The 16128-nt window shown below is 38.8% G+C and overlaps 1 protein-coding gene across 2 annotated transcripts in view; it reads right to left on the minus strand.

Annotated features, from left to right (window-relative positions):
- The window catches only part of COG5 (component of oligomeric golgi complex 5), a 215715-nt gene that overhangs the window by 182143 nt on the left and 17444 nt on the right, over positions 1-16128 (minus strand). For both annotated transcript variants that reach the window (XM_054726639.1, XM_054726638.1), the window contains exon 6: positions 8236-8356. In XM_054726639.1, coding sequence (XP_054582614.1) covers positions 8236-8356 — 121 coding nt within the window. The remainder of the gene's footprint in view (positions 1-8235; positions 8357-16128) is intronic.

Below are 16128 nucleotides of genomic sequence, written 5' to 3' on the forward strand. Positions count from 1 at the left end.
TTCCATGGGATGAAACAAACTTAGACTATCTCTTCCTCCTATAATAAATATTTCATAAAATGCTTCCATGGCAAATTTTGTTTTAAGAATATTTTCTCATGATACATGGTATTAATATATTGCAGCTTAGCAACACAATTATAAAACTCAGAAAACAGATCATGAAAAATAAAAATTACCAGTGGAAATACTTTTTATCATATCCAACTACTATAATTTACTTCTTGATTATACTTTTTTAAAAATGATTTTTAGCTCTAGCTGGTTTGGCTCAGAGGACAGAATGTCGGCCTGTGGACTGAAGCGTCCCGGGTTCGATTACGGTCAAAGCCACATGCCTGGATTGAGGGCTCGATCCCCAGTAGGGGGCGTGCAGGAGGCAGCCGATCAATGATTCTCTCTCATCATTGATGTTTCTATCTCTCTCCCTTCCTTCCTCTCTGAAATCAATAAAAATAAAAATATTTTTAAATGATCTTTAAATAATAATTCAATAAAGCTTTGATATAGAATGTTAAGTCACTGACAACAGTCAGCCCAAAATCACAACATAAAACACATTCACTTTACAAACATGGTATATCTTAAATGTAATATTTTTATCCTTTACATAAGGATCTGGGAGATCTACCAATGGCAACAATGCCTTTTACGAAGCAATTAAATGGTGCCACAGAGTTTAAGAAAAGGAGTACAGCATTGGTAGTTAAGAGCTCAAACTTTGGAAACAGATTTTGATAGATATGCCAGGTATGTCGCTTTAGGACCCACTCTACTAGAATATAAACTCCATAAAAGGCAAAGGGGTTTCCATTCTATCCAGTGATATATTTTCAATATCTGGAATAACACATAGCACATGCAGTAGGCATTCAAAAAATACTGGTTGAATGAATATGGTAAGACCTTGATATAACGGACTAATGTGGCAAGAGGGTGTTCGTTAAAGCCAAAAGTTCATTATATAAATAAAGTAGATTTTCCAAATGTGTATGTTAAAAAGTTGACAAATTAGTTTACCTGTTCTTACTTATGCAGACACATCTGTGCATTTAAAGTTAAGTCTTCATTAAAACTTTGATTTCACAGAAAAGTTTTTATATGTATTACTGTAATTTTTAATTTATACTGAATAGTTCTAGTAAATGCATGCATTCACTAGTCACTATGAGTAAACAAAAGCACATGGCGTGGCTTAGTGCACATCCGAGGACATTGGCCAGCAAGCATTAAACTGTTGCAGAGTCCAGCCAGTGTGGTCAGTGGTTGATCTTTGACCCATGAACCAAGAGGTCATTGGTTTGATTCCCGGTCAGGGCACATGCACGGATTGCAGAGTCGATCCCTAGCAGGGGGCATGCAGGGGGCATTCTTTCTCATCGACGTTTCTCTCCTCAATCTCTCTCTCTCTCTCAACATATTAAAAAAAACTGCAGAAAGTCATGCCATGTGACAACAGAATCAATTACCTTGTGCGATGCAGTGTGATCACATGCTAATCATTGCCTGAACATTGTTTATGAGCGGTGACTCTTGAATTTAAATCTGTAGACTATATAGTTGTAGATATGTAATATTTATTTATGTCAGCGAAATTACTAGTGTTTTTTCCAACATGTGGCCTATTCACTAAAATTTGTTAAAAATAAGTGAATTCATAACAAAAAAAAAAATAACCTGATAATTTAAATGTAAGCAAATCTTGGTTAAAAGCATTTCAAAATTAAAAGGGTATTAATTTTCACATATGACTTATGGACCAGAAATTTTATCCCTTAAATCCAAAGTCCAGAAAATTGGGAGGAGAAACCAAGATGGTGACATAGGTAAACACCTGAACCTGCTGCTTTGCACAGCCACTTTAAAACTACAACTAGAAGACAAAATGGACATCATCCAGAACCACAGGAAGGCTGGGTAAGTGGAAATTCTACAACTAGAAAGGAAGAGAAAAGCATACTGAGACTCAGAGGAGCCGCGGAAGTAAAGGCAGAGGTATGGAGGCGCATGCGCGGAGAGGGCTGGCAACTGAGGACGCGGCTGGCTTTCTCAATCGGGAGGGAGACAAAAGCTCCCGACTGCTCTGAACTCCAGTTTCGGGCGAGACTCTGGGGACCCAGACTCATACAGGGAGAAACTGGACTGTCTGACAGCTGGTGGAACTCGAGGGTGGCTTTCTCTCAGAGGTGCTTGCAGCGATTATCAAGGGACACTGAGACCCAGGGGCCTCTTAGGGCAGGGCTGATGGGAAGCCATTGCTGTTTGCTCTGCCCTGAGACTCCGCCCCACCCAAGCTGTGTGCATATGAATGGCCTGGTCCTTTGAAATCTAAACTTACCTCACAAACTGCAGCTGAGTCAGAGAGACCCAGAACATCCAAAAGAAGGCCCAAGGCTCCACAGCAGCCTGCATTGCTTCACAGCTGGGCCTCATCTGCGCACCTCCAAAACCCAAACAAAGAACAGGAATCTGCAGATCTCTCCATAGCTCCTGCTGGGTGGCCTCAGGCAGAGGCTAAATTAGCACCTCCTTGGAGATACAAGAGCCAGTGTACCCAGTGGTCAGAATAGGACCATCCAGATTACAACCCCTCAGATCCATAAGGGACACACTCAGGAGGCAGACTCAGTGAGCACCAAAGCCCCACTGAAGCAAGTCTTGCCTCATAAGGCTGTCTCCAACAGAGAAGTCCTCTCATCGTAGACACAGCTGATCCTCACAGCCAACTGGCCTGGAGGTAAATTCCTCCCAGTGATACCAACAACAATCAAGGCTTAACTACAACAAGGCTGTGCACACAGCCCACAAAGGGGTGCACCAAGAGTGTCCACCTCAGGTAACTGGGGAGGCTCAGCCACTGGGCCCTATAGGACACCTAGCACACAAAGCCACTCTATCAACTCAGGGATGCAGCCAAAATGCGGAGACAAAGAAACAGGTCACAAATGAAAGAAATGGATGAAAGCAAAGTACTGGATATAGAGTTCAAAACCACAGTTATAAGGTTTTTCTTTTCTTTTTTTTTTTTCCTTTTTAAGCAGAGGATATTTCTTTTTTAAAAAATATATATATTTCTTTATTGATTTCAGAGAGGGAGAAGGAGAGAGAGATAGAAACATCAATGATGAGAGAGAATCACTGACCAGCTGTCTCCTGCACACCCCTTACTGGGGATCGAGCCCACAACCCAGGCATGTGCCCTTGGCCGGAATTGAACCTGGGACCCTTCAGTCTGCAGGCTGACGCTCTATCCACTGAGCCAAGCCGGCTAGGGCAGGATTTTCAAGAATTTTCTAGAAAAGGCCGATAAATTTAGTGAGACCCTCAAGGATATGAAAAAGGACCAACTAGAAATTAAACATACACTGACTGAAATAAAAAATAATATACAGAGATCCAACAGCAGACTAGAAGATCGCAAGAATCAAGTCAAAGATTTGAAATACAAAGAAGCAAAAAACACCCAACCGGAAAAGCAAAAAGAAAAAAGAATCCAAAAATATGAAGATAGTGTAAGGAGCCTCTGGGATAACTTCAAGCGTACCAACATCCGAATTATGGGGGTGCCAGATGAAGAGAGAGAGCAAGATACTGAAAACCTATTGGAAGAAATAATGACAGAAAACTTCCCCCACCTGGTGAAAGAAATAGATTTACAAGTCCAGGAAGCGCACAGAACCCCAAACAAAAGGAATCCAAAGAGGACCACACAAAGGCACATCATAATTAAAATGCCAAGAGCAAAAGACAAAGAGAGAATATTAAAAGCAGCACGAGAAAAACACTTAGTTACCTACAAGTGAGCACCCATACGATTGTCAGCTGATTTCTCAACAGAAACTATGCAGGCCAGAAGGGAGTGGCAAGAAATATTCAAAGTAATGAAGAGCAAGAACCTACAACCAAGATTACTCTACCCAGCAAAGCTATCATTCAGAATTGAAGGGCAGATAAAGAGCTTCACAGATAAGAAAAAGCTAAAGGAGTTCATCACCGCCAAACCAGTATTATATGAAATGCTGAAGGGTATTCTTTAAAAAGAGGAAGAAGAAGAAAAAGGTAAAGATAAAAATTATGAACAACAAATACATATCTATCAACAAGTGAATCTAAAAATCAAGTGAATAAAAAATCTGATGAACAGAATAATCTGGTGAATATAATAGAATCAGGGGCATAGAAAGGGAGTGGACTGACAATCCTCGGGGGGAAAGGGGTGTGGGGGGTGCGGGAAGAGACTGGACAAAAATCATACACCTATGGATGAGGACAGTAAGTGGGGGAGGCGTAAGGGCATGTGGTGGGGTGGGACCGGGTGGAGGGGAGCTATGGGGGGGGGAAAGAGGAACAACTGTAATAATCTGAACAATAAAGATTTTAAAAAATAAATTAATAAATAATAAAAGGTTTAAAAAAAAATCCGAAGTCCATTAAATCAAAGTCAGCAAAATCCAGGGTTTACTGTAAATTTATTTAAGTCTTCTGGTAAGAGAATAGTGAGGATTTTTCTTACTATTTTATGAAAAATGCAGATGAGCCAAAACAAGAAAGCTGAGAGGAGACTAGTTTCTCTTAAGGATGATCATGATGATCATCATCACCGTCATCAGTTTTACCCTTAGTTCTAACAATTTTTATAAAATATATTTTGACTGATTTCAGAGAGAAAGGTAGAGGGAGAGAGAGATAGAAACATCAATGATGAGAATCATTGATCGTCTGCCTCCTACAAGCCTGCAACCTAGCATGCGCCCTGACTGGAAATCAAATTGTGCCCCTCTGGTTGATACATCGACACTGAACCACTGAGCCACATCAGCCAGGTTATGCTTAGTTTTAGAAAAGAATGTACCTTAAACTTATCAAACACAAAACTACATCTCATTCACTAATTTTTATGTGAGGTTTCTAACAAACTGCAAGTCTTAATGCATATTGCAACCTAATGGTTTGGTAAATTTAATTATAAGTAATAGATTTTATTAAACATAAGTCTACATATGTTATTTTTAAAAACTATAAAACTTCAAAAATATAAAAGTAGACTGGCAGAAATGAAGAGATTTGCTTCTGTTTAGAAAATATCATTATTATAAAAAGATACAAAATTTATCATATTAACCTATAAATAGGAAGTATCCAAAACTAACAAGTTTGGGTCAAGATGGCAGAAGAGGTAAATGTGGTACTCCCATCCTCCCACAACCACATCAAAATTATAACTAAACTACAGAACAACCATCATTCAGATCTGCCTAACGTCTAACTGAATGGAAACTGTACAGCTAGCAATTAAAAGAAACCACGTGGAGACTGGTAGGAAGGGAGAAGATGGGGGGGAATGGGCTGATCCCACACCGACATGTGAGAGGGATATCTCAGCTGCAGAGGTCCCCGCTGAGGAGCAAGGAAAACATGCCAGGAAAACAAGTCTCCATAATTTCTGTCTATAAAAACCAACAGGGATTGTGGCTAATGAAAAGGAGACTGATGGAGTTCCAGGCAGTTTCTCCTAAAAGGGCCTTGCTTGGATTCAGTCCCTCTGAGCTCCAGTGCTGGGACAGCAGCTTAAACAGCATTACGGACTTATATGGAGAGGAACTGAATCAACTGGAATCAGGGCCAGACCTGGGGGGCAGCTTTCTACCAGACAAAAGTGTTAGCAGAGACCACTGTTTCTTTTCTGAGCACTTCCTCCAACAAAGCCATATCTGAGTCTCCATCAACCAGGCTCACACTGTTTGTTCTGCCCTGGTGATTCTCTGAGACCCTGCCTTACCCAACATGCTGGCCACCCCGAGCAGTTTCCAATGGCTTTCCCATACAAATTGCTTGTCCTTGCTCACACTTCAAATATTCGTAATAACTCAACAAGCAGCATCTGGCCTCACAGTAACCTATACCTCTTGCTAAGTGGCCCCAGGCCCAACACTAGCAGCAGCAGGCCTTGGTTCACAGTTTGGCCTTGCCTGGGCACCTCCAAGTACAGCACAAGTAGCAGCCATGTGCAGCTCACTTTGTACTTCATGCCAAGTGGCCCAAGGCAGAACACAGGTGGTGGCGGGCTTCAGCTTGTACTTTCCAGGAGGACCCAGAGTCAGCACACCCAGTAGACAGTTTCAGATCACGTCAAAGCATCACCCAACCGCCTCCACAAGCTACACACTCAAGGGCGGACTCAGCAGGCAACCAGAGCCCTTTTGAAGTAAGTTCTGCTCTGTGGGTGGGCCCCTACACAGATGATCCTCCATGGTGGAAGCCAGTCCTTGCAGCTTTAAAAATTTTAAAAAGTTAGCCCTAATTGGTTTGGCTCAGTGGCTAGAGCGTCGGCCTGCGGACTGAAGGGTCCCAGGTTCGATTCTGGTCAAGGGCATATACCCTGGTTGCGGGCACGTCCCCAGTCGGGGGTGTGCAGGAGGCAGTCGATCGATGTTTCTGACTCTCCCTCTCCCTTCCTCTCTGTAAAAAATCAATAAAATATATATATTTTTTTAAAATTTAAAAAGTTAAATTAATACAATCCATTTTGAGATAAACCCACCACAAACTATACTTTCTCAACAACCTCTCATCATCATTTATAGTAATAAAAGCGTAATATGCTAATTAGACCGGACAGCCAAACGACCTTCCGGATGAAGCTGGGACTGTGAGGACAAGCCAAGCCGCTGCAGCTGTGAGGGCCAAGCCCCTTGCATGAATTTCGTGCATCGGGCCTCTAGTAATATTTATAAAACTATGGGTAATCATGGAAGGATAGTGGGTTTATACTCTGCACTGCACAAACTCAAAGCATTATAATTGATATTTGTGTCTGATCTTTTAAAAGTTAAAAGCAAAAAATAACTTCTGATACTAGGATTTTTATACTCCTAAATTTAGCACAGTCTGAAAAAAGCAATCATTACTCACTGCTAAAAACTTAACTTTTTATACAATATCTTCCCAACATTACAAATCACAAGTTGGATATATTCCTAATGATGTGCCTAAGCAATGTATTAAGCATTATAAATTGAAATGTGTTGAAGCATGATTTGTGAAGGATATTACATTTCTTAGTAAAAAATATGAAATAATCTTTACTATGTAATTGAAATATCAAACAGAAAATTTCAAAAAAACATGTAATACACATCTTTCAGATATTATTTTGCCGTAACTACTTTCACAGCACACCACCAAGACTAAATAGAATCTTGATATTTGAGATGAATATAAAGACCTTTTGAACCTACAAAGTTACAAATACTACTAAACACATCCACTTCAGAAAAATTACTGTGTGCCTATTTGGAAAAAAACACAAATCCTCATTAAAATGCAGGTGCTAGGTAATTCTATGCCCACTCATAGATATTCAAAGTTTTGCCTGAAAAATTATCAACTGCTTCATCACAGACCTTGCAGCTTTTTAACAGTCAAAAACATGAATGTTAAACTCTTGAATGTCAAGAGTCTAAATGTTTCAGGAACAAATGAAGAAATGAATTCAATAATCTTCTAGGCATAATGTCAACATGAGATTTGTCACCTAAAAAACAGCATTTCTCCTAGATATTTATCCTAGGGAAATAAAAACTTGTACACAAATGTTTATAGTAGTTCTATTCATAATCACCAAAAACTGAAAATGCAAATTTCCTTCAATCAGTAAATCAAAAAACAAATAGTGATACAACAACACAATGGTATTCCAACAAACACAAAGTAACAAACTACGGTATATACAAAAACTTAGATAATTTTCAAAGGTATTATGCTGAGTACAAGAAATCAGTCTCAAAAGGTTACATATAATGCCATTTATATGACATTCTCCAAAAGACAAAACAACAGTAATGCAGAACCAATTGGGTGGTTGCCAGGGTTAGGAGTAGGGGAGGGGAGGTGGGTATGCATTATTATAGAAGGAGATCATGAGGGTGATGAAGCTATTCTGTACCATGACTGTGCTGGAGGTTACATGAATCTATACATAGGTTAAAATTCACAGGCCTATATTTTAAAAAGGCCAATTATACTATATGATAATTTTAAATATAAACAGCATTTCTAAGAAATCAACTAATTTTACTCACCCATTTTGAAAAGTGACAATGTTGTAAACAATCAATTATTAAATAAGTTTGCTCAATAATATTTGTTAATGGTGATAAGGTAACAAAAGACAACAAAATCAAGTGACTGAAAAACCTTTAAAACTCTACTAACTCCGTAATCAAAAGGACTTACCAAGTTCATTGAGACTCTGGGCAGCTTTTGTTATCTCTCTACTACCCCCTTGCAGTTGTCCTTGGAGTCTCTTACTGAGATGCAAGATGCGAATTATCCTCCGAAGCAAATCACAGGCAACCTGTACAAATATCATAATGTTCAATAAGTATGTAAATCTGGCTCTAGCTGGTATGGGTCAGTGGATAGAGCACTGGCCCTCGGACTAAAGGGTCCCTGGTTTGTTTCTGGTCAAGGGCATATATGTACCTTAGCTGCATGCTCGATTCCAGCCCCATTTGGGGCTCATGTGGGAGGCAACCAATCAATGTGTCTCTCTCACAGAGATATTTCTCTCTGTCTCTCCTCCTCCCTCTACTCTCTCTAAAAAATATCTCCAGGTGAGGATTAACAACAACAACAAAAAATACGTAAACCTGTCCATTATTTCCAAATGCTACTGATTCATTGTCTTTTTTGTTTTTCTACCACTCAGTAACCTAAATAATCACAACTTTTAAAAATCATCATTTCAAAAACTCCAATTTATCCCCAATGGAGAGAACTTGGGATTGAGGTGCAATGAAATTCAGGGACTCTTCTCTATGCCAGTGGTCCTCACTCTTGACTTCATATTAAATTCAAGTGGGTAGGTTCAAAACGTTCCAATACCCAGGCCATAGCCCTGACCAATTAAATCAGAACCTCTAGCCGTGGGAACTAAGCATATATTTTTTTAATATCCTAAATGGTGCCAGTGTGCAGCCAAAGCTGACAACCACTGTCTAGGACTGCCCAGCTTCCTACTATGGCCTCTTATTGTTTCCAATCCTGGTTTCTCTTTTCTAGGTCCCTTGGGGAACAGACTTAAAACTTCTCCCAATTTTTCTAGACCTTAAAGAATAAGTATGCCCTACTTGAATTTTCCTAATTTTTTATCACTAATAATTATCCAAGAAAAAGTTACGGTATTTTTTAAAAACTTTACATTATCAGATCCAACACTGGTTCTTTACCTATCCAAAAGACTATGACATGAAATAAAGACTGATGTCTTTCAGGGTATTTTACTACAGAAGCAGGACCCAGGACCCAGGACAATTGCCTGGGGGAGAGTGGGGAGAAAAGAGACTGCTGAAATAATATATAGTAGTATGTAATGACCTTCAGCGTCAGCAGTGATAATGAAGAAAAGAGAGACAGTCTATGCTGCTGCTGCATTACCACCATCTTTGAATGGCCCTGAAGCTGGTTGAAAAGCAAGGACATCTCCCATCTAAAGAGGAAAATCCTAACTGGTGGCAATGAAAATTAAAAGCACTGAGAGCACAGGGTCCCTGAGGCTCCAGCTATAAACATTTTGTTTTTCTGAGTGAAATACACACATACCAGAGCCACACAGCCACATTCATGCACCCGTAACATACACACACACACAACATATACAAACCTAAAATCAAATATGCATTTATAAACATATATAAGTCAAAGGCAACAAGGTATTAAACATGTTTGCCTGACTGCATTTATGAGTAACTATAGTCTGAAGTGCATAAAATAATAAAGTCAATGACAAATAAGAATTTCCCCCCTAGAAGATTTGGGCATCTTTATCTTTTAATTATTACATTTTATTTACTTTCTGAATAGATAATATAAGCCTATGATTCAAAAGATAATGTCACCCTCATATTTCTATGTCCCAAATATGAACTTGCCCAAAATAACCACTATTATCAGTTTCTTGCTTGTCAGACTGAATTTTTAGATGGACCATTTGGCAAGTAGAATCCCTAGCAATCACTCCTCTGGGATTCTAAATACATTATGAGAAATACAGATCTTACTTTAGTCTAATCAGAATTATCCTGCCAGAATTCCCCATTACCTACCCAATAAAGGATATAGCCTCAAACATTAAATCTTTGAGCTTATTTCTAATGCTTTTACTTTTAACCATATTAATCTGTCACCAAGTCTTACTGACGATTTTTCTGATGCATAATAGTTGCTTTACTTCTATTCCTACTAGCATCACCCTAATCCAAATCTTTATCACCTTTACCTTAATACTGTGGTCTCCTAGCCAGCTTTCTGAAATCCATCCTGCCAGATTTATTGTCTTAGAAACAGTTTTCAGCACTCCAGCCCCATTTTTAATAAACTTCACTGGCTTATTATGTTGAATATTCTCAGAATAGCATTTAATAAAATCCTCAGTCAACAAGTCTTAGATAATCTGTAATGCATCACCTTTCACCATTTCCTAATATAGTTGCCTCCACTCCAATCAATTTATTTTCCTTCCTCATTTTTTATTTTAGAACTTATTATCAAATAGAATACAAACATATTATTCAGCACTAAAAATAAATGAGCTACCAAGCTATGAAAAGACATAGAGGAACCTTAAATGCATATTACTAAGTGAAAGAAGCCAATCTGAAAAGGCTACATACTCTATGATTCCAACTATATGACATTCTAAAAAGCCAAAACAATGGAAACAGTAAAAAGATCAGGGGTTGAAAAATGAATAAGCAGAGGACAGAGGTTTTAGGGCACTGAAAATACTCTGTATGACACTATAATGATTAATACATGTCATTATACAGTTGTTCAACCCCATAGAATGTACACCAAGAGTGAACCCTAATGTAAACTATGGGTTTTAAGTGATTCATCAATTGTAACAAAGGTACCACTCTAGTGGGGGGATGTTGATTAAGGAGGCTATGCATGATGGTTGCAAGGGATATATGGGAATTCTCTGTATTTTCCTCTCAAGTTTACTGTGAACCTAAAATTAGTCTTAAAAAATAGTCTTTAAAAATATATAGATAGATATAAATACTACATACAGAAATCACAGCTAAATAAACTTGGAACCACCACGCAGATCAGTAGAAAGAACCATGTCAGCCACTACAGAAGGCCTCCAAGTAACCCTCTGCCAATCACAGAACCCTCCATCCATTCCCCTCTACTCCTCATCCCAACCGAAAGAAACCACTATACTGCCTTTTGTGGTAATCACTTCCTTACTTTTATTTATTATTTTATTACTGAAATGTATATACATAAACGCTATGGGTTAATTTTCCTTTTTAAATGTATATAAGTTCCCTAGCCATCTTTTTTTTCTCTTTGCAATCTATTGAATATGTTGGATCATTTGTCCTATACAGTTTCCTACAGACTGAATTTTCTTGATAGCATCCCCATAGTGTAGTGTAACATGTTCCACTATCTTCTATACTTCCTATACATTAGTAGTTGGATGTAGGCAGTTTCATTAGGTTCAGGTTTAATATTTTTGGTAAGATCATTCATTAGGTGGTAGAGTACTTATAACACATGTATAATTTTCTCTCTTTTAGTGCTGTTAGCAACACTGAAACAATGTCAAAATCCAATAAACTGATGATTGTAAAATGCTGATACTGCAATTCTATAATTTTGTCTTTATTTGATAGCATACAAAATTTCTCTACTAAAAAAAACACACAACTTTACTCCATCTACTATTTGTTTAGCCAGTGGTAATAATCATACAGAAAAGTAAGAATAAATACTTGATTCTTGCATAGTTTAAGTACTAAGAATGAATACTTAATACTTGCATGGTTTACCAGTTTTCAAAATTAAAAACTGCTTTCCTTACATCCACCAAAGGTGAACAATTAGTTGGTTTTGTTTCGGCTATCATTATGAACTCGTAGATTTAAGCATAATAAAGAATGCCAACCCACTGTAGCTCTTATCCTTATAGATGCTCACACTGTCCCACTTTTGGCCAATTTGAGCCCCTGAAGGTGATCAAATGTACAGATCTGTGGGAGAATGAGAGGTTTCCTGGGACAGAGAAATTTCAATTCTAAAATTTGGAGAGTTGGTCATCCTAGAGCAGAGGTGGGAAACATCCGGCCCAAAATCATTTGGTCTGGCCCTGCCAAGGCATTAGGGGTGAGTTAATTAAATGACTGACCAAATACAGCAGGCTAATTTTTAAGTTGATAATTTTGTATGGCCTCGAATGATGTTAAAAGTATCCAAATGGCCCTTGGCAGAAAAAAAGATTCCCCACCCCTGCCCTAGAGCCTCGTCAAGTTGGCTGTTGAATCCTCTTTTTTTTTTTTTTTTTTTTCTGAATTGGGATTCTTTTTTTTTTTTCTTTTTTTTAAGAGAGAGGAGGGAGGGAGAGGGAGAAATATCGATGTGAGAGCACAAAATTGATGGGCTGCCTCCTGTATGCCCCCGACCAGGGACTGAGCCCGCAACCTGGACATGTGCCCTGACCAGGAATCCAACCAGCAACTTTTCGGTCCATGGGAAGACGCCCAACCAACTGAGCCACACTGGCCAGGGTGGCTGCTGAATCCTTTTGTCATGACCTCTAGTTAGTAGTTGTTGGTGGTATAAAAATATTCCAGAATCATTTTATATAGTCCACTAAAGGCCCGTTGCAGGAATATTTCCTGCAAGACTTCTGGCGGGCTTCCCTCCCACCCCACCACCTCTCCCGCCCACCCAACCCAGCCCGCCTCATCCCGCACTCCCGACCCTCTGCGCCCGCTGATGCAGCTGCCTCTGATCACCCTGACCCGCCGCGCACGCTGCCGCTGCCTCCTCAGCCCCGCGTGCTGCTGCTGCACGCCCCACCCGCCCACCCGCCCCACCACGCGCCACCCGCCTAGCCATGCCCCGCCCGCAGCCACCACCGCCTCCAAGGCCACCGCGGCCTCGCACACCGCCTGCCATGCCCCGCCTGCCGCCTCCACTGCGCGCCCCGCCCACCGCTGCAGCCGCCACCGCTGTGGCCGCTCACACTGCCCGCCACCGCCTCAGAGGCCACCATGGCCGCGTGCTCCACAGCTGCGCCACCGCCCACCCGCCATGCTTTCTGCTTTCTTCACTCCTCCCTCCCTCAGCATATTCAAATTAACCGCCATCTTGTTCGCTCTGATTTGCTGTGGGCATAGCAAAGGTACGGTCAATTTGCATATTACTGTTTTATTAGATAGGCTGTCCCAGACCTGGAATGAATGATTTATCAAAGGAGCCCTGGTTCCTTTTAGAAATCAACAGCATGTCAAGACCACATTCTGAGAATATAGGTTTTCATTCCTGGGACTTTTCAGTAGATATAAATAGGAAATGTTAGAATTAAAATATTACATCAATATTCATTTTCTTTATTCCGCAATACACATAAAAATTCTCAGATTAACATTATACATATACATTTGTACAAAAATATACACATCTATAATGTACATATCATTTTAAGATAAAATGAGTTCATACTGATACGTTTGATTAAAAATCAAGAACACAGGGTATTTAAATTTTTTTTTTTTTTTTTTACAGAGAGGAAGGGAGAGGGATAGAGAGCTAAAAACATCGATGAGAGAGAAACATCGACCAGCTGCCTCCTGCACACCCCCCACTGGGGATGTGCCCGCAACCAAGGCACATGCCCTTGATCGGAATCGAACCTGGGACCCTTCAGTCCGCAGACCGACGCTCTATCTACGAGCCAAACCGGTTTCGGCTAGGTATTTAATCTTCTAACTTATTTCTTCCACACAGGGACTCCTGACTCTCAAGACATAGGAAATAACAGAATTAGAATAATTTAAAATTATTCCTTAGCTTTGCTTCACAATGCACAGAAAACATTATCTTAATACAAAGCCAACACTACAAAAATATAATTGCTGAAGATAGTTTTTAAAAATTGTTTTGTGCCCTGGCCGGGTAGCTCAGTTGGTTAGAGCAGCAGTTGCCAACCGGTGGTCCACAGACCACTGGTAGTCTGTGAGGTCCAAAAGGTTGTCGACCACTGGGTTAGAGCATCGTCCCCCATATGCTAAGGTTCCGAGTCCGATTCCAGGTTAGGGCACATACAAGAATCAACCAAAGAATGGATAAATAAGTGAAACAACAAATTGATGTTCCTTTTTCTCTCTCTTCCTCTCGCTCTCTATAAAAATTGTTTTGCACATGCTCTTCCACATTTTTCTAAAATTAAATTTTATTTCTTTGCCAAAATATACAGCTAATTAAGTCAGAGAAAGACAAATACTATAAAATTTCACTTATATGTGGAATCTAAACAGCCATATAAATGAACAAACAAAACAGAAACAGACTCACAGAGAATAGACTGATAGTTGCCAGAGGAAAGTGGGCTGGAGGACTGGGTGAAAGGTGAATGGATTAAGAAGTACAAACTGCTAATTACAAAATAAAATACAGCACAGAGAATATAGTCAATAATATTGTAATAACTATGTATGGTGCTAAGTGGGTAGAGGGGAACACTTTGTAAAGTAGATGGTTGTCTAATTACTATGCTGTACACCTGAAACTAATACAAAATAATATTGAATGTAAACTGTAATTTAAAAATAAAATTTTAAATAATACAGCTATTACATACTATACTCTCCTATACTAACAGTCACTTAATCTAACTCTAATGTGCATCACTAGTCTTACTTTGATGTTTCTCTAGTCATTTTGGTTCTCAAGTCATTAACAGATTCCAAGGAAAAGCTCATGGGAACCACCCACATATAGGAACCTGCATCCTTATATATGGATAGCAATCTCTATATTTGAAAATCAGTTTGGTTGGTATACCAATTTCTATTGCTGCACAAGAAACCAACCCAAACTTAGTGGCTTAAAATGACTTGTTATTTCTCACAATTCTGTAAGCCAGGTATTTAGGCAGGGTGAATTGCTCCATGTGGTATGACCTGGGATTACTCACTATGCCACACTCAGTTAACAAGGCTCATCTGGATGGAACAAGAAGGCTTCACTCATAGGTCTGGTGCCTCAGTGCTTCTCTCCCTGTCATCGCCATGTGGCTAGCTTGGGCTTCCTCACAGCATAATGGTGTCAAGGTATTCAGACTTCTTACATGGACAGTGGCCTTTTCAAAACTGAAACAAAAGTTGCTGTGCTCCTTGAAGAGTAGGCCGAAAAACTAGCACCGCATCACTTTCACCAACATGAGTTCCTTGGTTCTATCTTAGTAGCTCTATATGTTTTACAGTGTTTGGGGACAGTGGCATTTTATGCTGCTACTGTCACCCTCCCTCTTTATTCCTTCCTAGAATATTCACTTGTTTGGTGGATAGTTATAAAGCCAGTATAATGAGTCATCATTCCATATTAATAATACAGACAAAATTATTTGATATCATGTCAACTGAAAACTAAAAACACTCCTACAAAAATATAAAATGAAAACCATTTACATATAAAACATATCAAAAAGAAAAAAGGTTTTATGGATGATTTTCTCCTTCATTCCAACATTTTCTTAAACATTCTTACTTATATAATTTCAAAGTTAAAAAACTAAATAAAAAACTTTTAATTGAAAAGCTAATGTATATTTATAACTTAAAATATTAAGAGATGAAATGTAAAGTTAAAAAAATAAGTTAAAATGATTAAAAAAAACTTATATAATAGGTATGTAAATTATCTCAATAAAGCCGCTATATTTTTTAAAACATGATTAAAAAATATTTAAAACATGATTAAAAGTATTTAAAAACTTACAAGATATTTATCCTCAGGTGAGGATTAAAGAAAAAAAACAAGATTTGAAGTTAAAAACTCATTTTCTTATATAATTTTAAGATAAAAAATTTAAATATCCTATGTAAGGAATAATAGACTTCTCAAAACTTCTTTCTGAAAGAATGTTACTAAAATGAGCTAAGAGAGAGCTAAGACAGAGATGATTCTTAGGGTGATAATTAAATTCAACTCATGTATTCATATACATAGATGAACTCAGAAGCTTCTACTTGAAGAAAGAGTGAAATGGTAATAAAAAGCAAAAAGAATTAAGTTTAAATGTACTTTCTTCCAATTGAGGGTATAATC

The sequence above is a fragment of the Eptesicus fuscus genome, chromosome 14 (assembly GCF_027574615.1).
Source record: "Eptesicus fuscus isolate TK198812 chromosome 14, DD_ASM_mEF_20220401, whole genome shotgun sequence".
NCBI classification, from domain to species: Eukaryota; Metazoa; Chordata; class Mammalia; order Chiroptera; family Vespertilionidae; genus Eptesicus; species Eptesicus fuscus.